Source organism: Rhodotorula graminis (assembly GCF_001329695.1).
Source record: "Rhodotorula graminis WP1 unplaced genomic scaffold RHOBAscaffold_6, whole genome shotgun sequence".
In the NCBI taxonomy this organism is placed as follows: domain Eukaryota; kingdom Fungi; phylum Basidiomycota; class Microbotryomycetes; order Sporidiobolales; family Sporidiobolaceae; genus Rhodotorula; species Rhodotorula graminis.
In genome coordinates, this window is record NW_017264933.1 from 790,824 (window position 1) to 810,950 (window position 20,127).

The 20,127-nt window shown below is 67.6% G+C and overlaps 8 protein-coding genes and 2 non-coding genes across 10 annotated transcripts; 6 read left to right on the forward strand and 4 right to left on the reverse strand.

Moving 5' to 3' along the window:
- Positions 1-4: 4 nt before the first annotated feature.
- On the forward strand, positions 5-4,290 carry RHOBADRAFT_53347 (uncharacterized protein; the record flags this gene model as incomplete). Its single annotated transcript, XM_018416796.1, has 8 exons — positions 5-1,024; positions 1,107-2,699; positions 2,762-2,978; positions 3,100-3,315; positions 3,397-3,473; positions 3,553-3,621; positions 3,685-3,903; positions 4,014-4,290. The coding sequence occupies 8 exons, from the start codon at positions 5-7 to the stop codon at positions 4,185-4,187; spliced, it is 3,585 nt and encodes a 1,194-aa protein (XP_018271411.1). The 3' UTR covers positions 4,188-4,290.
- A 662-nt stretch (positions 4,291-4,952) lies between these two features.
- Positions 4,953-5,722, reverse strand: RHOBADRAFT_64989 (uncharacterized protein). Its single transcript, XM_018418621.1, has 3 exons — positions 5,473-5,722; positions 5,229-5,396; positions 4,953-5,144 (listed from the first exon to the last, which is right to left on the reverse strand). Exons 1-3 carry the CDS (start codon positions 5,630-5,632, stop codon positions 5,059-5,061), a joined length of 414 nt encoding a protein of 137 aa, XP_018271412.1. The 5' UTR covers positions 5,633-5,722; the 3' UTR covers positions 4,953-5,058.
- Positions 5,723-5,912: 190 nt separating this feature from the next.
- On the forward strand, positions 5,913-6,732 carry RHOBADRAFT_64991 (uncharacterized protein). Its single transcript, XM_018418622.1, has 3 exons — positions 5,913-6,026; positions 6,129-6,268; positions 6,334-6,732. The coding sequence occupies exons 1-3, from the start codon at positions 6,000-6,002 to the stop codon at positions 6,602-6,604; spliced, it is 438 nt and encodes a 145-aa protein (XP_018271413.1). The 5' UTR covers positions 5,913-5,999; the 3' UTR covers positions 6,605-6,732.
- Positions 6,733-7,790: 1,058 nt separating this feature from the next.
- Positions 7,791-7,862, forward strand: RHOBADRAFT_t46. Its single transcript has one exon. It is a non-coding gene; the product is annotated as a tRNA-Glu (tRNA).
- Positions 7,863-8,056: 194 nt separating this feature from the next.
- On the forward strand, positions 8,057-9,766 carry RHOBADRAFT_53350 (uncharacterized protein; the record flags this gene model as incomplete). Its single annotated transcript, XM_018416797.1, has 4 exons — positions 8,057-8,304; positions 8,373-8,463; positions 8,532-8,590; positions 8,654-9,766. 4 exons carry the CDS (start codon positions 8,057-8,059, stop codon positions 9,720-9,722), a joined length of 1,467 nt encoding a protein of 488 aa, XP_018271414.1. The 3' UTR covers positions 9,723-9,766.
- Positions 9,767-9,794: 28 nt separating this feature from the next.
- Positions 9,795-11,768, reverse strand: RHOBADRAFT_26688 (uncharacterized protein). Its single transcript, XM_018412757.1, has 5 exons — positions 11,518-11,768; positions 10,909-11,436; positions 10,625-10,796; positions 10,003-10,528; positions 9,795-9,898 (listed from the first exon to the last, which is right to left on the reverse strand). The coding sequence occupies exons 2-5, from the start codon at positions 11,146-11,148 to the stop codon at positions 9,850-9,852; spliced, it is 987 nt and encodes a 328-aa protein (XP_018271415.1). The 5' UTR covers positions 11,149-11,436; positions 11,518-11,768; the 3' UTR covers positions 9,795-9,849.
- A 620-nt stretch (positions 11,769-12,388) lies between these two features.
- RHOBADRAFT_14250 (uncharacterized protein) lies at positions 12,389-13,524 on the reverse strand (the record flags this gene model as incomplete). The annotated part of the gene is made up of 2 exons (XM_018412192.1): positions 12,389-12,985; positions 13,060-13,524. The coding sequence occupies 2 exons, from the start codon at positions 13,522-13,524 to the stop codon at positions 12,389-12,391; spliced, it is 1,062 nt and encodes a 353-aa protein (XP_018271416.1).
- Positions 13,525-14,683: 1,159 nt separating this feature from the next.
- RHOBADRAFT_53353 (uncharacterized protein) lies at positions 14,684-15,955 on the reverse strand (the record flags this gene model as incomplete). Its single annotated transcript, XM_018416798.1, has 5 exons — positions 14,684-14,784; positions 14,978-15,125; positions 15,200-15,315; positions 15,445-15,535; positions 15,717-15,955. 5 exons carry the CDS (start codon positions 15,953-15,955, stop codon positions 14,746-14,748), a joined length of 633 nt encoding a protein of 210 aa, XP_018271417.1. The 3' UTR covers positions 14,684-14,745.
- Positions 15,956-17,005: 1,050 nt separating this feature from the next.
- RHOBADRAFT_t47 lies at positions 17,006-17,093 on the forward strand. The gene has a single exon. It is a non-coding gene; the product is annotated as a tRNA-Trp (tRNA).
- A 1,272-nt stretch (positions 17,094-18,365) lies between these two features.
- Positions 18,366-19,786, forward strand: RHOBADRAFT_21892 (uncharacterized protein; the record flags this gene model as incomplete). Its single annotated transcript, XM_018412563.1, has 4 exons — positions 18,366-18,623; positions 18,688-18,783; positions 18,847-19,391; positions 19,498-19,786. 4 exons carry the CDS (start codon positions 18,366-18,368, stop codon positions 19,784-19,786), a joined length of 1,188 nt encoding a protein of 395 aa, XP_018271418.1.
- Positions 19,787-20,127: the final 341 nt, after the last annotated feature.

Genomic DNA, 20,127 nt, shown 5'->3' on the forward strand with positions numbered 1-20,127 from the left:
TTCGATGCCGTTCCACGCCCCGCTCGCCTCGCAAGACCGCGCCGTCCTCGCTCGCGCGCACCCACCCCCGCCGAGCGCCCGCTCCCCGCCCACCGCCGCCGCACCCTCCCCCTCGACCTCATCGGCACCGCCTCCCGGCCCGCGCACCACCGCGACGCTGCGCCTCCCTGCGCCACCGCCGCCGCCCAAGCCGCTGTACCTCTCGACGCGGCGCGGGCGCACTCGGCCGGCGGGACTCGGCGCTGCGGGCGACGACGATGACGGGGCGGGCGAGGGCGGGATCCGCGAGCGAGGGTACGAGGGGCCGGCGACGAGGAGCAGCAGGGGGCAGAGAGGGGCGCTGCCGAGGTGGAGCGTCGCAGAGGAGGAGCCGGCGGCGGTTGGTCAGCGCGACGAGCGGGAGGAGGACGACGGCGAGGACGAGGCGGGCACGGTCAAGGGTGGCGCGCAGGTCTCGGGACAGGAGGACCAGGGCGAGCGCATGGAGAAGCGCGAGGCGCGCGCCGCCCTCGAGGCGCTCTTCGCGCCGGCGCCGACTGCACCTTCCGCTCCCTCGCCGACTCGCCTCGACCCGCCCGCCGCAGCGCGCGAGCCCTCATCGGCCTCAACAGCCTCGTCGACGTTCAGCGACGCATACCGCACGCCCGTCGGGACGCTCAAGGCGCGAGGCGCGGCGTCGACGCTCCGGTTCCGCGGCCGCTCGCCCGGTCGCGTCAGCATCTACTTTGACACGGCGCAGGAGAACCCGTTCGCCCGGCCGCCGTCACCGCCATCGCCTCCAGCACTCGAGGGCGCCCCGGGCGACGCAGCCGCAGCGCCGCTCCTCGAGCTCCCGCTCGGACCCGCGCAGCCCGCCCTCGCGCTGCACGCCTTCGCGGGCGAGACGGCGTTCGGCGAGCTGTCGTTCGCGCAGGGTGCGGTGCTGCGCATCGAGGTCGAGGACGTCGGCGGCGGGTGGAGCTTGGGGTGGCGGGAGGAGGAGGGCGACGAGGGGAGAGGGTTGGTGCCGAGGGGTTGGTACGCGGTGCGTCGCGCTCGATTCCCTCTTTCGGTGTGCGCTCTCCTTGGGCGAGCTGGCACTGATTTTGTCCTTCTTGACGTCGCAGTACGTCGACGGCGAGCAGCCGGCGTCCCCACCTGGACCCGCCGAGCGCTCGGTCCCCTCGCTCGACGAGAACTCGGCCTCGTCGAGCGCCGCCGTCACCTCGCCTCTCGCCGACCGTCCCGTTCTCGACGTCGACGTCGCACCTCCCGCCGTCGTCGACAGCGCCGACCAGCCTTCCTCACCCTCGTCCGCCCTCGCCGACCTCACCCTCTCCTCGCTCTCGTCGCCCGCTTCGCCATCTCCCCTAACGTCACCTGTCGCCATCGCGTCATCCCCAGCATCGCCGTCCTCGCCCACGCCGTCCTCGTTCGCCCGCTCCGCCGCGCCCTCGCCCACGACGCCCGCACGGCCCGCCGACGCGCACTCGAGCTCGCGAGCTCGCTCGTCGAGCAGCCCGTCGCGCTCCCCGACGAGCCCTACGTCGGCCACGGCACGCACGCCGTACGCGACGCGCTCGATCGGGCGGCACCTCGTCGTCAGCGGGACCGAGTTCGAGCCGACCTGGGGCGAGGGGGCGGCGGCGCTCGCGGCGGCCGAGGGGGCGACAGCAGGAGACGAGCAGCGACGAGAAGGGTCGGGCGGCGGCGTTACTGGGGCGGCGGCGGCGGCGGACGAGGCGCAAGGGCACGGCGAGAACGCGCTCGAGCCGCTCGAGTCGGTCGAGGAGAGCCCTCGCTCAGCGCTGGACGCCGAGCCGGCTCTCGTCGCCTCGTCGCCGAGCGTTGATGACGAGGGCCTCGAGCGGTCCGAGCCGGCAGCGCCGGCCGCCACGGTCGAGTCGAGCGCCCTTTCGCCTGGCCGCCCCGTCTCGCCCATCCCCCTCTCTCGCCCACCTCCTCCCACCGGCTCCTTCCTCTTCCGCCTCGGCCTCGTCCCCGCCGCCACCGCCGCAACCAGCAGCGCCATCTCGCTCTTCCTCCCCGCGCTCGGCCGCACCCCGATCCCGGGCGCGTCCATCCTCGCCGCGACCGCCGCCACGCCCTCGCCCGAGCACGCGCGCCGCGTCCCGCTCCCTCGCCTGACGAGCACGCGCCGTGCGACGGCCCCGTCGGCCGCAGAGGGTAAGGCGCTCCTCCTGCGCTGGGTCGACGAGGGCGACGCGCTCGACGACGACGGGCTCGACGCGGCGACGCAGCGGTGGGACGTCGAGAGCGGGCCAGCGTGGCGGTCCAGCCCGCACGAGTCGTACGGCGTCACGTTGCGCGAGGCGCGCAAGGTGAGCCCGCTCGGCGAGGCGGCGTACGTCGTGTTCGAGGTCGAGACGATGTTCCCGTCGGCGGCGGCGACGGCGAGCGGCGACGAGGGCGAGCCGGGCTCGCTCGCCGGCTCGAACACGACGCTCGTCGTGCATCGGCGATACTCGCACTTCCTCGCGCTGCACACGCTCCTCTCGGCGCGGTACTGCGCGCCGCTCGTCGTCGTGCCGAGCCTGCCGCCCGGTGCGCCGCTCGCGTACGGCGCGGCGAGGTTCGACCCGGCGTTGGTCGAGACGAGGAGGAGGGAGCTCGAGGCGTGGCTGCGGCGGTGCGGGCGGCATGCGGTGCTCGGGACGTGCGAGGAGATGAGGGGGTTTCTCGCTCTCGAGGGGGACAAGGTGCGCTCTCTTTCTCTCGACCCTTCTCCCCCGTCGACTCGACCTGACTCAGAGACCTGCAGGAGCTCGCGCAGCACCTTCTGCTCTCGCCGACGTCGCCACCCACACCTCCCCTCCCTCTCTTCCCAGCCCGCGTCTTCCACCCGCCGTTCAACCTCGACCTGGGCGACGCCGCCGAGCTCGTCGACCGCTTCGAGGCGCATTGTCGGGCTGTCGAGACTGGGGGCGGCTGGCGAGCGGTTGAGGAGGCGGTAAGGAAAGGGAGGGAGGGCGAGCGAGGTGCGTCGGATTGACCTTCTCAAGTCGACTTTCGCCGGCCGCGAGTCGGCATACCCGCCTCTCGTCGCCTACTCGAGCTCCGTCTACGTCAGATCCGGACTCACAGATTGCTCCCCTGCAGGAGCCGCCAACGACTTGCAGCGCCTCGCCGACTCTCTCGTTCGCCTCGCGGCCGGCATCGCCCTTCCGCCCACCTCGCTCGACAAGCTCCTCCCAGCAGCGCACTCGCCCATCTACGACGAGGGCATGACCGATGTCCAGCAGCAGCAGCAGCGAGCGCGAGCTTGGGGCGTCCAGAACGAGGTCGGCGCGTTGAGCTGGCGCGAGGACGACGACGGTGCGCCAGAGCGGTTCTCTCCGTCTTCGAGCCGTCCGTCCAGCCGGTTCCTGACGTGCATAGCCACCTCGACGCGTGCAGGTGCACTCGGTATGTCAAAAGCTGTGCAGACGGCGGCCGAGGCCATCGACAACGTGGCCGACGGACTCGACTTGACGGTGCGCTCCCCTTCTCTTTCTATCCTTTTCCCTCTCTCTGTTCGTGGCGGTCACCTGACATCTTTCGCCTCTCGAACAGGTTCGCGAAGAGCTGCTCGAGGTCGAGGCGCTCCTGCATGACGAGGTCAACCCGCTCTCGCAATACTCGGTCCGTCCCTGCTCCCCCTTTCACTCCTTGAGGACCCACACTTACCGTCCCACATCCTCGCAGGCCCTCATCGACCTTCACCGCACCCTCCTGTCGCAGTACACGCGCCTGTCCCGCCTCTCGACCTCGGACCCCGATCACGCGCTCGAGCCGCTCGGGCGGTGCGAGACGCTGCTCAACATCACGAGCGCCGAGATGGCCCGCATCGCCGACGAGCGGACCGAGGTCCTCACCGACGCGGTCAAGAGCTGGCTCGAGGCGCAGGCCAGGCAGCACGAGCAGGTGCGTCGGTCGGCTTCCACTGTCTCTCGCGGCGACGGCGAGCCCTCGCGTTCGCCGGCGCTGCTCATGTCAGCACGCGTGGCACTGACTCTACTTTCCACGCGTTGCAGGCTCTCGCGCACCTGTCCTACGCCGCCTCGCACTTCTTGCCCGAGTCGCTCGCCGACCTCGCCCTCACCGGTCCTCGGCTTCGCTCAAGGCTCGAGGCGCGCGCTACGCCCCGCAAATACTCGCCGCTCCTTGTCGCCGGCGTCTATGGTCAAGCGGGCACGAGCGCAGGGTGAGAGTCGGGCGAGCTGGGGAAGGGCGGACTCGGACGGGACGAGCGATGCAGAGAAGACGCGCAAGGGTGGCTCTCGTGCAATGGCAGGCCTGTCTTACCTCGTTCTCTTGCGCAGAGGCTCGCTCTGACGCTTGTGACGCCGCTCGCGAGCGTGAAAGTGAGCAGGAGAGTCGGCAACTCGCTTTCGAGAGGGAGAAGTCAGCCTTCTCGAACCGCAAAGCCTCGCAGGACGCCTCGACCATCGACAGCGAGAGCTTCTCTGAACGTCGAGAGCGTCATTAGGGACAGTCAGAGTCTGTAGCGAGGCGGCAAGCTCGGAAGGAAAGCGGTAAGGCACTGCGAGAGACGGCTTGAGGGAAAGGAGAAGCGGCTCGTTCGCCTCGCCGCCTCGGTGCACCGCCGAGCGCGCGCTCACACGCGTCGAGCGTACTGCTCGAGGAGACACCGAGGCAGGCTTTGCGGGTACCGAGGCGTGAGAGAGAGCGAGCAGGGAAGCAAGGCGGCGGCGGTCGAGCCTCTCCTTCTTGCCGGGCTCAGGATCGCTCGTGTCGCCTCGTTCTGCCGAGCGCGTCTCCTGGGACTCGCGGTAGGGCTTGACGATCGTCGAGAGGCGACGCACGCAGCGAGAGAGCTTGCAGGCGAGCAGCGCGACAGCCCGAGGCGCGTTCTCCTCGCCGGCGCTTTTCTGGCTCTCGGACGACGAGCTCGTCGCGACCGCGCTTCGGTAGACTCTCGAGAAGGAGACAGACGCTCGCTAGGAGGATAGGGAAGAAAGGGCGCATTGCAGCCTGGGATAGAAAGGGGCACAACAAGGGACGGAAAATCGAACACCGCGCACAACCACCGCCACCTCCGACGCTCGAGCAGCGACTTTACAAGTCCTGGCTCGCCTTGCCACCCTTGGTGACGGCGGTCTTGGAGGGCAGGAGCTCCGAGTGGATGTTGGGGAGGACACCGCCTGTGCGCGAGAGAGGAGGGGGAGGACGAGAGTCAGTTCCTTGTTCTCGACCTCGAAAGCGCACTCGAGAAGGAGGGGACGCACCCTGCGAGATGACGACGTGTCCGAGGAGGCGGTTGAGCTCCTCGTCGTTGCGGATGGCGAGCTGGAGGTGACGCGGGATGATGCGCGACTTCTTGTTGTCGCGAGCGGCGTTGCCGGCAAGCTCGAGGATCTCGGCCGCGAGGTACTCGAGGACGGCGGCGAGGTAGACTGTGGCGAGGCAGAGAGAGAGGGTCAGTCTCGAGGACGGGAGGCGAGGGGAGAGGAGGGAGAGAGGAGGGCGCACCGGGAGCACCAGCACCAACGCGCTGGGCGTAGTTGCCGCGGCGGAGCAGACGGTGGATACGACCAACCGGGAACTGGAGACCGGCCTTGGCCGAGCGCGACTGGGCCTTGGACGACGCGTCGCCGCCAGCCTTGCCGCCAGACTTGCCGCCAGAAGACATGATGAAGTGAGGGTGGAGTGGGTGGGGTGGGGGTTGGTGGGTGTGGTGGAGCGAGGTGCTTGAAGGCGTGTGAGGAGAGGAGGAGAGGGGCGAGTTGTGTGCAGAGAGAGGTGGTCGAGGGAAGCGGAGTGTTTGTGACGGCGAGAACGAGAGCGAGGCGCGGTAGATGTGGACGTACGCATTGCCACGAGGCCATGTGGACGTCCGCATTCTGCGAGGCCGGCCGTGTTTGCCCTCTGCGGCGCGCGCGGCCTCGTCCTCCTCCTCCCCCGCCTCGCTGCTCTCCCTCTCTCTCTCAAGCTCAAGCTACTCTACACGCTCTCCCCTCCACCACCACCACCCACCACACCACCCCCAACTAGCAACAATGGCCCCCAAGTCTGGCGTCGCCGAGGTACGCTCCCTCCCTCCACCCCGCCCTCTCGAGACGACGCGCCGCCGTCACACCGCAGCCTCGAGCAGCGCGCTGACTCTTTTCTCGTCCCCTCGTCTGCAGAAGAAGCCTGCCTCCACCGCTGGCAAGGCCCCCGCCTCCAAGGCTCCGGCTGGCAAGGCCCCGGCCAAGAAGGCCGTCAAGAAGGCGCCCGCCACCGGTGACGACAAGAAGCGCAAGCGCAAGACCCGCAAGGAGACCTAGTGCGTCCCGTTTCTCGTGTGCACTCAGCCGAGCTCGTCGTCCTGACCTCGCCTCCCCCCTCCAGCTCGTCGTACATCTACAAGGTCCTCAAGCAGGTCCACCCCGACACGGGTATCTCGAACAAGGCGATGCTCATCCTCAACTCGTTTGTCAACGACATCTTCGAGCGCATCGCGTCCGAGGCGTCCAAGCTCGCGTCGTACAACAAGAAGAGCACCATCTCGTCGCGCGAGATCCAGACCTCGGTCCGCCTCATCCTCCCCGGCGAGCTCTCGAAGCACGCCATCTCGGAGGGCACCAAGGCCGTCACCAAGTTCTCGGCCCAGAAGGCGTAGAGGAGCCCCTCCCCTCTTCCCCTCTTGCTCGTCGTCGCCCCCCTCGTCGTCTTTCGATTTTCCCACCCCCTCCCCACGTGTTGTTACTTCAGTCCTTTCGCTGCAACCTTGCGCGCTTTACTTCTTTCCTGCGTCGTCTTGTTCGTCGAGAGTGCGAGCCGAGCGAGAGCGAGAGAGCATGGCTGCCGCGGTCGAACCTGGCCGAGCAGGATCGTGCCTCTCCCTCGCTCTTTCGCGTGCGCCCTTTACAGCATCGAGCGAGCGTCGAGCCGAGCGTGTACGTGAGACGTCGCCGCGTGAGAGACCGCGAGCGGCGGACTGGCGCGGGGCCGAGAGCAGCGCCGCGAGAGCCGGAAGAGTGCGAACCGCTCTCGAGGCCCGAGCAACGAACGTTGACAAACCCGTCCCGCACGTCTGCTCCAGCAATGCCATGTCGCGTTCGGAGGACGGAGAAGCTCAGACGAGCGAGATCCCGTGGTGCGTGCGAGCGCGAGAGGAACCGGCTCGTGCGCACAAGCAGAGGGCTGCTCGCCTTGCCCTCGCAGTAGCGGGCTCGGTAGTCTGGCAAGCGTCGGCAGCCGAGCAAGAGCTGGGTGCACGCTGTAGTCTGCCGCAAGCGCCGCTGTCGTGGGAGACGAGAACATCTCCCGCTCGCGCGTTGAGAAGGCCGCTGGGCGTCGTCTTGGACGTGGCTCGTCTCCTATCGTACGCTCTTTCCGAGAGGCGCGATCGTCTCTCTCGACTTGCGAAAGGCTCCCTTCTCGCGGTAGCCAGGAGAAAGTCGACCGACGAGCGGAAGGACGCAAGCTTACAGGTCGAAAGCAGCGTCCGCAGCTCGGCTCGTGCGGCGCCTCGGTCCCCACGGGCTGCGTCCAGAGCGCTGCTCGTTCAGCGACGACAGACGACGTCGAGCGAGGACAGTCGCTCGAGGGAGTATGCGTCGTCCGGAAGGAGCGGCTCGTGCGCGTACGACGATGCGGCCGACGCGTTCTCTCGCCGGCTCCTGAGAAGCGCAGGTCAAGCGGCGCGCACTCGGGGGCATCTGGTCGATCGTAGAGTGACGGCCGAGACGAGCAGGATGTGCGAGAAGAGACTGGGGCGACGAGAAAGGAGAGAGCGGAATTTTGGCGTTGCCAATCTGCTTTTGCCGTTGTGTAAGCTGATTTGCTGCAGCTCGTCAAGCAAGTCCTCGATGGTCTAGTGGTTATGATTCGGCTCTCTCACAGCCGCGAGCGGGGTTCGATTCCCCGTCGGGGAAAATCAACAGCGCTTCGGCGCTTCTCTCTTTTGCTGCGTCGGGCGGTCAGACTCTTCTGCAATTGCAAGTGCAGCGCCCCGGAGCCTTTTTGCAGGCCGGCGAGAAGCGCGAGTCGTCACCAGCCGCGACGAGTAGTCGGCCCCACCTCGTCCTCCTCGCCTCTCGCTCATCCTCCTCGTCCGGCCGTCGCTGCTATGGCCTTTTCCGCCTTCCGGTCACCTCTGGTCGATCTCGGCGACTTCCTGCGGTCACTCGCAGTGCCCCGCACCGCCTACGGCACCAGCGCCCCAAGTCGCGAGCAGGAGGAGTGGGAGGTCTTCCGGGCTCGACAGGGCGGCACCAAGCGCCTCGACTACTTCGGCGGCGATGTCGTGGGTCCAGCAGGAGCCGTCCTCGTCCTGCGCTCGATGGAGAAGTCGCCCGGCGTGACCGACATCGTCCTGTGCGTCCCCCTCCCTCCTCTCTTTCCTCTCGTGCTCGCCGGGAACCGCTGACACTCGATTCCTGCAGGTCCCAGAACCAGCTCGGCGACGATGGCATGCGGGAGCTACTCGTGGGCATGAAGCGGCTACGCTCGCGCGACATCGGAGCTCACCTCGAGGTGAGGCCAGACCTCTCCCTTTCTGCGACTCGAGCTGCGTGAACCGGCACTGACATTGCCTCGTGCAGAGCCTCAACCTGTCGAACTGCGCCCTGAGCGACGTCTCGCTGCACCTCATCGCCCTGCAGTGCGTCCCCTCGTCTCCTCCTCGTCCTCGAGAGCGACCCGCCTGACCTCTCGAGCCGCGCAGTCTGCTCCAGCCTTCGCCGCACCCACCCTCACTCCGCTCCCTTTACCTCAACTACAACGGCATCTCTCTCGGCTCGCGCTCGACCCTGTCGACCCTCCCAGAGTTCCTCGGCGGCGTCCTCTCCTCCCCTTCCTGCTCCCTGCGCTGCCTCGACCTCACGAGCAACCGAGGCGTCACGACGCCGGGCTTTACCGCCCTCCTGTCGTCCCTCAAGCTCGCCGCCGGCCCGTCGCACCTCGCCGAGCTCCGGCTGTCGGTGACGGGCCTCACGCCCGACTGCGCCGAGCCGCTCGCCGAGTGGCTCGAGGACCCGAGCGGCGGCGGCCGGCTCCTCGTCCTCACGCTCAACGCGTGTGCCCTCGGTCCCGCCGGCGTGCGGCGGCTGAACCGCAGCGTGACGAGCGGGCGAGCGCCGAGCCTGCTGCACCTCGAGGCGCTCGCGAACGGCGACGCCGGCGACGAGCAGTGGGGCGCTGTCAACGCTGCTCTGGCGGCAGGAGAAGAGGAGGAGCTGGGCGACGAGGCGGCCGAGAAGGCGAGGGTGCAGGAGGCGCTCAAGCGGAACCAGCGCGTGTACCGCGAGACGAGGTTCGCCGCCCTGCGCCTCGCCGCTCCCGCCCGCATCCTCTTTGGCGGCAACGCGCGCGAGCTCGAGGAGGGCAAGAGCGACGACGGCTCGTTCCCCTTCCTCCGCCTCCCGATCGAGCTGCAGGTGCACGTCCTGCGCTGCCTCGTCCTCCTCTCCCCCTCTCGCGCCGCGCACCTGTACCCGACCCTCTCTCGCCCTCTCTCGACCTCGTTCCACTCGTCCGACACTCTCTCCTCGCCCCTCACCGAGCCCCAGTTCCTGCGCCTCCTCGCACACTGCGCCTCGCGCCCGACTCTCCTCACCGAGCGCCGCATCGCCGCCGCTCACGCCGCCGGCGAGGCGCCGTCGCTCAACGCCGCGAGCGGCAGCAAGACGTGGACGAAGCCGTCGGACGATGCGCAGGACCCGCAGGGAGGGTGGGAGGAATGGTTCTTGAGGTCGACCGGGTGCGACCGCTTCGAGCGGGCGGCGCCGTTGTAGCGAGATAGATAGCGCTCTCGCAACTCGACGAATCGACTCTCCTCGTGCACGCTCGCCTCTCGAGAGTACATGCACCGCGACTGCTTGATTCTTCTCGTTGCAGAGGCTCGTCGACGCTCGATGACGCTCAGGCCTTGACCGAGCGGCGAGCAAACTCGACGAGGGTACGGACGGGCCTGTAGACAGAGGTGCAAGCGAGTCAGTCACGTCTAAGAAAGGAGAGAGGAGGAGAAGAGGGAGAGAGAGAGAAAGAGAGAGAGATAGAGAGAGAGGAACGTACCGCCCAGTCATGCCGGCGAGGTTGTACCCGCCGTCGCCCGACGCGAGGTCCATCGTGCCGGCAATGTCGAGGTGGGCCCACCGGATGAGGCCGTCCTGGTTCTCGTTGTCCGAGCCGTCGACGATGAGGCCGTCGACGAAGCGCTTGAGGAAGATGGCGGCCGTGCACGCGCCGCCGAGGCGCCCGCCCGTGTTGCACAGGTCCATGCCCGTGCCCGAGATCTGCTTCATGTAGCCCTCGTCGAGCGGCATGCGCCACACGCGGTCGCGCTCGGCGGCGCCGGCGGCGTCGAGCTCGGCCCAGAGCGAGTCGCTGTTGGTAAAGACGCCCGTGAACTGGTTGCCGAGCGCGATCATCATGGCGCCCGTCAGGGTCGCGACGTCGACGACCGTGTGCGGCTTGAACTGCGACGTGGCGTAGTACAGGGCGTCGGCGAGCGCGAGGCGGCCCTCGGCGTCCGTGTTGTCGACCTCGATCGTGACGCCGTTCGAGGCGACGACGATGTCGCCCGGCTTGGTCGCCTTGCCTGTGCGACGCGAGGGACACTTTCAGTAAGTCGTATTCTTCTTTGACGAGGCGCTCGAGGAAAGAGAGAGAGAGAGAGAGAGAGAGAGAGGCGCACCCGAGGGCATGTTCTCGGTGAGCGGGATGCAGAGGACGAGGTTGACCGGGATGTGGAGCTTGGCGATGGCCCACGCCGAGGCGAGCGTCGTCGCGGCGCCGCCCATGTCGGCGCGCATCTCCTTCATGGCCGCGCCGGGCTTGAGCGAGATCCCGCCCGAGTCGAACGTGATCTGGCAGGGCGAGACGAGGTCAGTGCGGGCTCTTTGTCGGTGGGTCGACTGGCCGTCGACAGGGCAGGTCGAGATCGACGAGAAAGAGTGAAAGAGAGAGCTGTGGACGCACACCCTTGCCGACAAACGCCAACGGCTGCTCGTCCTTGTTGGCGGCGCCGTGGTAGTGCAGCTCGAGGAAGCGCAGGGGCTCGTCCGAGCCGCGCGAGACCGAGATGAACGAGCCCATCTTCTTGTCCTCGGCCCAGGCGAGGTCGTGCGCCTTGATGGTGACGTTGGCGAGGCCCTTGAACTTGGCCTCGGCCGTCTCGCAGAAGATGGTGGGCGTCATGCGGTTGGCCGGGAGCTCCATGAGGACGCGCGCAAAGTTCTGCGCCTCGCCGTACACCTTGCCCGTCTCAAAGTCGAGCTGGATGCGGCCGTCCTTGGCCTGCTCGCTGTCGAGCGTCGGCTTGACGGCGTCGCCGAGGAGGCCGATCTCGACGGGCTCGAGTTTGGCCTTGGCGTCCGACGTCGTCTTGAGGTTCCACACGTGGCTGGCGAGCGTCGCGCCGACGGCGGCCGAGTGGGCCGAGTGGAGCGGGTCGACCTGGAAGCGCTTGCTGCCGGACGCCTTGAGGGCGTGAGTCGCGACGGCGGCCTGTTGCGAGGGGGGTGGCGCGGGTCAGCTCTGACCCCGTACAGGGCCTGGCAAGACGCAGAGAGAGAGAACGAGACTCACGGTGCGCCGGGTCTGCTCCTTGAGAGCGTTCTCCTCGCCCTCGCCGCCCTTGCGGTCCTTGGGCTTGCCGACGCCGACTGCGACGACGGTCCTGTCGCCGTCGACGGCGTAGAAGGTGCGAGTCTCGCCGGCCTTGTCCTGGGCGCGCGAGGCCTTCCACAGCTGCGGGATCGAGGACGAGGCGGCGGAGGGCGATGAGGACGACGAGGCGGCGAGGGAGCCGTCGGCCGTGACGGCGACGTAGTAGTCGGGCTGCGAGGACATGGTGCGAGTGCGGGTGCTGCTGCCGAGGTGGATCGAGGTAGCGCGAGAGAGAGAGCGGAGCATGCGGGACCACAACCAAGCGGGCGCACCACGCGGCTCGTCCGGCTTCCCCTCTCGCAGAAAACGTTCTCTCACACGGGCCGTCGGATCCACTTGACACGGAGCTGGTTGCACTCGTGCGAGGGGAGGGCACGCAGAGAAAAGAACGAGAGATGCAAAAAGAACCACGGACCCCCTGCCCCGAGCCTCGAGTCTATCAGCTCCTCCTCCTCCTCCTCCTCGACACAGCGTCGCAGCGCCGTCGAACCCCACCCAACCCCTCGCCCACGCCGAGGCGGGCGAGCCCACCGCCGCTCGACCACGGCCGCCTAGCGCTTGTCGCTCGGGCCCGTCGCCGCACTCGCCGCAGCGGCCGCGCGCGCCGACTTCTCGGCCAGCTCGACCTTGGCGTACCCTGCAGGACGACGAGAGAGTCAGGGCGGCTCACCCGAGGGCAGAGTCGGCGAGAGCGAGGACGTACAGGCACCGCCAAACAGGGTGAGCGAGATGCCAAGCAGGTTGGTCGGGTTGAGGACGACGTTGAAGATGATGACGGCGAGCACGATCGTCAGGACCTGCTTGACGTTGGGTGGAGGGAGGAACAAGGGGGCATGTCAGGCTGTGCTCGTGCGGGTGCGGGAGGGAGACGAGGGGCGAGAGTGGACGAGAGGAACGAGGAGAGAGAGGACCCATCTGCGACCGTCATCGTGAGCGCGCTCGTCTTCTTGTTGGCCGTGAAAGACACAACGTTCAAGCCAAAGGCGATGGCGCCGTTCATGGCGAGCGCGATGGCCTTGTTCTGCGTCATGTCGGTCGCGGCGTAGGCGCGCACGCGGTCGAGCTCGCCGCTCCACCACCCAAAGAAGACGCACTGCATGAAGGCGAGCGGGCTCATGCGCACGAGGAGGTCCAGCGGGTGCAGCTTGAGGCGGCCGACCTGGACCCGGTTCGTGATGATCGTCTTGAGCGCCGCGAGGAAGGTGCCGATCAAGGTGAGGATGAAGCCCCACGGCGTGAACGAGTAGTCGCCGTAGGTCGCAAACACGACGCCGGCGACGACGGGCACGAGGGCGAGGAACGTCTGCCGCGAGTACCGCTTGCGGAACAGGACGATCGACATGAAGATGGTGAACAGGGGCGTCATGGCGCGCACGACCTGGTGGAACTGTGGGCCGGTGCGCACGAGTCAGGGTCGTGCACGTGAAGGGGAGAGGGAGAGAGAGAGACAGGCGGACGCACCGGGACCGAGACGAGGTGCAGGCTGAGGTTGCTGACGGCGATGTTGATCGTGTACAGGCCCGAGAACATGAGCATGATGCCGTTCTCCTTGTTGGTCAGGCGCGCCTGGGTGAACAGACCTCGTTGGAGGGCGATCTGGGTCCCGATCGTGCCGCTGAGCATCTGGATCGCCGTCAAGGTCCACGGGAACGGGAACCCTTGCAGGACGAGCTTGTTGTAGAGGGTGAGGCCGAGGTTGAACGCAAAGTACAGGACGAGCCACGCCTGGGGCGTGTCGAACCGTTGCGCGAGGCTCGGCGGGCCCGTCAACTGGCGCGACGACAGGAGCGAGTGCGACGCGCCGCCGACGAGGTGGCCCAGCTCGTGCGCGCCGGCGCGCCCGCCCTTGGGCGTGTAGTTGGGCGACGACGCGCGCGTGATGCCGTGCAGCGACGAGCTCGCGTAGCCGCTGCCGTCGCCGGCCATCGGGATCGACGAGTGCAGGTTCTGCGGCTGCGACGAGTCGAGGACGGGCGGCAACTGATGCATGGCGGCGATGCTCGGGCTGTCGGCGTACGCCGGGTGGATCTGGGACGGGCTCAGGGGCGCCATGGCCGGCGAGCCGACCGTGAGCGAGTCGTTGCGGATGCCGTTGGCGGCGCGACCCTCGAACGGCCACGCCGAGCCGTTGCCGGCGCCCGACGACGACGACGAGGGATTGGGCGAGTCGTCCATCGGCACGTACAGGCTCGAGGGTCGAGGTGCGCGGGCGGACGTGGAAGGCGAGTCGGCGTGGGCGGCAAAGGACGAGGCCGACGGGTTCTTGAGCGGGTCTTGAGCTGCCGAGGACGACGGCGGCGAGGAGGAGGGGAGTGGGGCGAACGGGTCGTAGGTGCGGGTCAGGCGTGGCGAGGTGTTGACGTCGGACGTGTCGTGGGACTGGTCACGCGTGGCCATGCGGGCGGTGCGGGGGCAGGACGAGGTCGGGTAGGACGGTCGAGGGAAGGCGGGAGGCGATGAGGGCGAAGCCGCACGGCGGTGTGGACGGCGCGTGCGAGGCACCTTGGTGTGCGACTTTGAGCGTGCTGGTCGAGTCGCGCTGGCTGCTCGAGCTGATGGCGAGGTGGACGAGAGGGCGCGTGTTGTCGATGGGAAGACGTGGGAGCTGCGACCGCGACGAGCTCGTCAGTGGGGCGGCCAGAGGGGACGTGGGATGCACTCGAGCGAGTAGACGCACCTGTGCGACTGTGCACTGCAGCTCTGGCGCCTGGTGCTTCGAGAACAACGGGCGACGAGCTCGAGGTGATCGAGGAAGGGAGGCGAGATGGGAGCGACCGGTGGGTCGACGCTGGCGTCGGGCGGGGTGCGACAGGTGCTGATCGGACAGGGCTGGTGGTTGTGAAGCTCACCGGGAGCAGCTCGCGGGCGGCAGAGGGTCGAGAGAAAGAAGGCTCTCTCGCAAGTCGACGCGCCCACCTCGGAAGCGCGAGCGCGAGTTCCCTTCAGAGTTCTCTGCCCCAGGCCAGCTCCTCGATCGAGATTGCCGCAGCCCCTCTCCAAGGAGCAAGGCGCCAGTCGGTCGGCGCGCTCCGCCGACCCTCTGGAACTCGCCGCCTCCCTCTCGCACCCTCTGCACGTTCGTCGCGAGGAGCTCGACACGCTTTGTATTGCACCCGCACCCGCACCGGTATGCCGTCTCGCTCCTCGTCATGTCGTCGCGACGTGGTGCGCGCAGTAGAAGGCGAGCTGCCGAGCTCGAAGAGCGGAACGGCGGCGGCGGATCGAGGTCAGTGCTGCTGCTGCCGAGGTTGGACGCCTGCTTGAGCGATAAGTTGGCGCTCTCGACGCTCTTATGCGCCGGGTCGAGCAGCCGGCGGACGAGAGCGCCCGCTGTCGCCAGAGCTGCCACGGACGAGGCTCGAGCACCGCTGGCTGCGACGAGGCTGCATGTCGCGGTGACGGCGGCATCGACGACGTCAGGCATGCCCGACGCGCGCAGTTTGGCGAGGCGGTCGGCGAGGGTGGCGGTCGGGAACGAGGGCGACTTGTGCGGGCTCGGGCGTGAGCTCGAGGCGTCGGCGCGAGGGCTGTCGGGGCGACGACGAGTCAGTCGACGAGCCTCGGGGGAGGGGAGGGAGAACGGAGGACGAGCGGGACGAACCCGATGAGGGGATTCGAGTCGGCCTTGGTGGCGGTCGACGGGTCGGACATGGTGGCCTCGCGCTGCTCGAGCCAGGCGACGACCTGGTCCTGGGACGCCTTGGCGCCGGTGACGAGCTGCGGGGGAGGGAGTGACAGGGAGGGTCAGTGTGTTTCGCTCGTCGAGATTGACAAGGGCGCGAGGGAGGAGGGGTACGAGAGGGAGGAAGGGAGGAAGGGAGGAGAGAGAAAGCGAGAGGGACGGACCTCTTTGAGGCGGGCGACGGCAAAGTAGTCGTCGCTGCGGGCGGCGACGACGTCCTTGTACTGCGGGTGCTTCATGATGATCTGGAGGATGCTGTGGGCGCACGCAAAGGAGTCAGTGGGCGTCCCGTCGAGGTGGTGAGCCATGCCGCCGCCCCGCCCCCGGCTTGGCCCCAAGCTGCGCACCGAACCAGGCCGCAGACGGTCGCATGGCGAGGCTCGTCGACGACCCAGTGCGCGCGAGAGAGAGAGAGGGAGGGAGCTGCCCCACTCACCCGGCTGCGCGCTTGTACTCGAGAAAGGCCGACGCGACCTGGTGGTGGTCGTTGTTGGTGCGGCCTCGATGCCAGGCTTGGTCGGCATGGTCGAACGCGGTCTGGGCTGCGCGGCTCCACGCGCGGACCGAGAACTGGGCCGGCTGGAGCGAGGCGAGCGTGTCGTGGGCCTTGGAGCGCAGGTCGGCGAGGGCGGGCGGTGGTGGTGGTGGCGGCGGACGCTGCGACGAGGCGGTCATGCTCGCGCGGTGCGTGGGTGCGGCTCTGTCGCAGTCGCGAGCGGCTTCGAGGTCGACGCGAGATGACGATGAGGACGAGAGCCGGCTGCGAGTGTGTCCCTCTCCCTCTCGCACCTCGCTTCGCTTGCAGGCAGCTGGACCTTGTCGACAGCTGTCGACTGCTTGCAGCCCCGCTGGCACGCGCGGGTCCCTCGAGCGAGCGACCTCTCGCCTCGCCCCTCCTCCTCCTCCTCCCACCGTCGGCGGCGACCATGGCTGGCGTCGCGCCGAGGGTGCACGCATGCTCCTCGCTCGCAAGAGGACACGAGCGCTGGGTACTGTCGCTCCCTGCTCTCACGGGGCTCTCTCTTTCTATCTCTCGACGCTCGAGGGCGCGCTGCGAGGGCAGACCACGCTCGGCCTCGCTTCCTCCTGCGCCGAGCACTTGCGCTCATTCGAGCTTCTCAGTCTCCCGCTGCGTATGGGTCACTCTTCGACGACGACGACGCGGCCCCGGGTGGGCGGTGTCGGTGTGCCTGCGGCGACGAGGCTTGGACGGCGCGCACAGCTGTCGCGCGCTCCGCGGTACGCTCGAGGCCAGCGACTCGAGGTGTCGCTCGCTGGACTCTCTACCGACGTCGTGGGAGAGAGAGAGAGCAGGCCTCGCGAGGCTCGGCAGGACAGAGAGCGCGCGAGTCTGGTGGGAGGGAACCGTGCGCCGCAGCGAGCGCTCTCGTCTCGAGTCGACCTTGCCCGCCGACCTGCTCACGCCTGGACGGTTGAGAGTTCTCGACTGGAAGCGGGACCGGGAACGACGCGTCGAAAGGGCAGGCTCGCTGTGGTCGAGGCGGGGCGGGCACCAGTCGACCGGCGGCACCGTCTCAGGTGCGAGGCTCTGACCGTTGCGGCTTGTGAGAGGGACAGTACACGGCTTGTTGCGTCGTCGGGGCACGACCAGCCAGCGGTCTTGAGAGCGTCGCACGAGAGTTCAGAACTACATTTTGAACGTGGGTACTTGTGCAGCCTCTGACCTCCGAGGTACATCAAAGCGTCGGATGGCGCAGTTATCAAGTTCTCTTAGCTCAGGGGCAGAGCGGGCGACTCCAGTTTAAATCGGAATTATATCGTCAGGTCGGCGGTTCAATTCCGTCAGGGGACTTCTCTTTTTGCGGGTCGTTCTTTTGTTCCTCGAGCCCACCGACGGTCCCGGCGCAGCGCCGACATCGAGAGGGACCCGCTGCACCTTTTTGCAAGCCAACGAGGCTTTCCCCGCCGAGCCGCACAATGTGCCCGACCGCATCCTCCCCCTTGCTCTCTTCCACCTCTGGCCGCACACTCCTTCTCGACGCCGGCCAACATCTGCATTCCTCTACGATGCCTCTCTCGACCCGGCTGTCCTCTCGCAAGTCGCTCTCGCCGCTCTTTCGCCCGCGCTCGAGCCCCTCTTCGCGACCTTCCCAAGTCGCCACCTCTCCTCGCTCGTCGCCTTCTCGCCACCTCTGCGCGCCCCTGCCGCCTCTCGAGCCCGCCCACGCTCGCTTGCTCGTCAGCTTGACCGCTCTCGCATGGTCCTGCAGCTTCTCGGCCGTCCCTCTCGAGCGTGCCCCTCTCTGTCCAGCTCAAAGGCGCGCTTTCGACCTCGTTCGTTCCCGTCGCTCTCACTCTTTCCTTGTCGCTCGGCCCGCACTCTTCTCTTCGTGTCTATCGCTCTCCCCTCTCGGGACGAGCAACGCAACAGAGAGCGCACAGAAAGTCGTACAAGGCCTCGGATTCCAAGATCGTCGCTCGCTCGCCCTGCTACTCGCTCGAAACGCCGTCGCCCTCGTCGTCCTCGTCCGTCTCCTCGTCGCTCGTGTCCTCGTCTCGAGGGATCATGCCGAGGCTGACGACGAAGTGGTGGTGCGTGACAGGAGGTCGCACAAGAGACCGACGCTTAGCTTTTCCTCGTGGAACCACGGCCTCTTTTCTTTATCCGCCGAGAGGGGAAGTAGACGTTCGCGAGCGAGTCGAATATGTGCGAGTCGAGGAAGCGCACGCATTCACGCTCGACGAGGATGCCGAGGAAAGTCGACTTGAGAAGGTGCCGAGAGCCCGGCCGTTGCTCGCTTAGCTTTTTGTATTCGGCAATAGCCTTGGCTTGGGCGTCCGGAAAACTCAAGATCGCGCTAGTCCCGCATTGCTCTCGGCTCGCTCGAGGGAGGAACTCTCGAGGGTCCGTGCGGCATCGTCGCCCTCGCCTCAGCGGTGCGGTCACTCGGCAAGCGACTCGCTGCGGGGACGCAAAAGCTGAGACTCTCTCCTGAGCGCTCGTACCCCCCGCACGTGCTGTACCGGCCCGCGCAGCATCGACGGTCCCTCCCCGCTCCTCCTCTCCTCGCTTCCCTCCCTCTCGTCGTCCTTCAGCCTGCTTGCCGACAAGCACTGCTCCATCATGCCCGCCGACAGCCACATCGGCCAGCCCGCCCTCGAGCCTGCCGCCTCGCCCGTCGCCGTCGCCGCCGACGCCGAGCTCGTCTCGCCGCCCACGGTCCAGTCGAGCGGGTGGAGCCGCCTTCCTCGCGAGTTGAGGGAGACGGTCGTCGACGACGTCGGGCGCATCATCGAGGACGAGGGCCGCCAGAGCGAGATCTACTCGCTCGAGCCTGTCGCCGTCGGGTTCTTCGAAACCGAGGCCGCTCGTCGCGACGATGTGCGCCGTCTTTCCCTTGCGGTTCCTCCTCGTTTCGGGCCAGCTGACACTCGTCCCTCTACAGCTGCACCAAGCCCGAGTCGAGAAGCGCCGCGCCCTCGAGCGCCTGAGTGCCGTCAACCGGGACTTTCACTCGCTCTCCGTGCCGCACTTTTGGCGGGTGCGTCACGACCTTCCACCTCTTTCAACGTCACGCACTGACTCAATGTCCCTCCATCTACAGAGCATCGCGCTCGTCCACGAGAACATGTGCATCGAGCGGCGCCTCTTGGACATCTTGCCCGCGCGAGCGATGCACGTTCGCTTGTTCACGGGCAAAGTCGGCTGCGTCTCGTTGGGCACGTTGGGCGAGGAGGATCGGATCGAGGAGCACGAGATCGCGATGCGGGCTCTGCGTTCGTGCAAGAACGTCCGCCTCGTCGACCTCGACTTCGAGTACTGCGACTTTCCCGACTTCGAGATGCCCGCCGTCGAGTACTTGGCGCTCCGGGGCTTCACGTACATCATCACGTTCGACCTGTACCCGGGTTTTGCCAACTTGACGTCGCTCAAGCTCGCGGACAACGAGGACGGTTCTCACGGGAGCGACTTCCTCGGCCACGTCGTCCTTCTGTCGTCGCTCAAGCACCTGTTCATCGACACGCACATCGGCGACTCGTTCTTCGAGGAGGCCCTCGACCTGAGCGCAGACGGCCATGCGGTGGCGCGTCTCGAGTCGCTCGAGCTGCAAAGCTCGGGAACGACTATCTCGTACGATCCGCTCCACGCGTTCGTCACCAAGTTCTCCTCGTCCCTCGCCTGCCTACGCCTCGACTTCCCGCCAGAGCCGCGCCCGACAGTCGGACGTGCGCCATGGAGCATTACCCCCGACCAGGCGTTCCACCTCCCGCACCTCCACTCCCTGTCCCTGGCCACGGCCTTCTCGCCCCACCTCTTCCACCAGTTCACCTCGCAGCACATCCCTCTCCGCCTCCTCGTCGTCGGCGACTGCCCCTTCCTGTTCGAACGACGTCGAAGACCTCGTCACCCTCCTTCACGCCCACCCGGCGACGCTCGAGCGGGTCCACATCGCGTCCGCGACGTCGCTGTCGGACTACGACGACCTGTCGTTCGCCTGTCCGGCCCTTGGCGTCGACCACTGGATCAAGGACCCCGAGGAATGAGTCGTCGGCGACGAGCGCACTTGGGCTCCGCCGTCGAGGTACGGCGACGACTCGGAGATGGGGCACGGCGAGTGGGTCGAGGACATGGACGACGAGGAGATGAACGACGGCGGCGAGGGACGGCAGCGTCTCGAGTGAGTAGCAGGGCGAGCGAGCAACGAGTTTGGTTCGAGCGAGCAACGAGTTTGGTCCGAGCGAGCGAGCGACGAGCTTGGAATCCGAGGCCTTGTACGACTTTCTGTGCGCTCTCTGTTGCGTCGCTCGTCGCGAGAGGAGGAGCGAGAGACGAATGGAGGAGAGTCTAGGCCGAGCGACAACGAAAGGGTGAGAGCGACGGGAAC

Bases quoted from the DNA above. Each gene is read 5' to 3' on its own strand.
- RHOBADRAFT_64989 (XM_018418621.1), bottom strand. From the start codon at position 5,632: ATGTCTTCTGGCGGCAAGTCTGGCGGCAAGGCTGGCGGCGACGCGTCG. The intron at 5,397-5,472 runs GTGCGCCCTCCT...GCCTCGCCACAG, and splicing joins CGTTGGTGCTGGTGCTCCCG to TCTACCTCGCCGCCGTCCTC. The intron at 5,145-5,228 runs GTGCGTCCCCTC...TCTCGCGCACAG, and splicing joins ACACGTCGTCATCTCGCAGG to GCGGTGTCCTCCCCAACATC.
- RHOBADRAFT_64991 (XM_018418622.1), top strand. From the start codon at position 6,000: ATGGCCCCCAAGTCTGGCGTCGCCGAG. The intron at 6,027-6,128 runs GTACGCTCCCTC...CCTCGTCTGCAG, and splicing joins CCAAGTCTGGCGTCGCCGAG to AAGAAGCCTGCCTCCACCGC. The intron at 6,269-6,333 runs GTGCGTCCCGTT...TCCCCCCTCCAG, and splicing joins AAGACCCGCAAGGAGACCTA to CTCGTCGTACATCTACAAGG.
- RHOBADRAFT_26688 (XM_018412757.1), bottom strand. From the start codon at position 11,148: ATGGAGCTCCCGGCCAACCGCATGACGCCCACCATCTTCTGCGAGACG. The intron at 10,797-10,908 runs GTGCGTCCACAG...TCGCCCTGCCAG, and splicing joins TGGCGTTTGTCGGCAAGGGT to ATCACGTTCGACTCGGGCGG. The intron at 9,899-10,002 runs GTACGTTCCTCT...CTCTGTCTACAG, and splicing joins CTCGCCGGCATGACTGGGCG to GCCCGTCCGTACCCTCGTCG.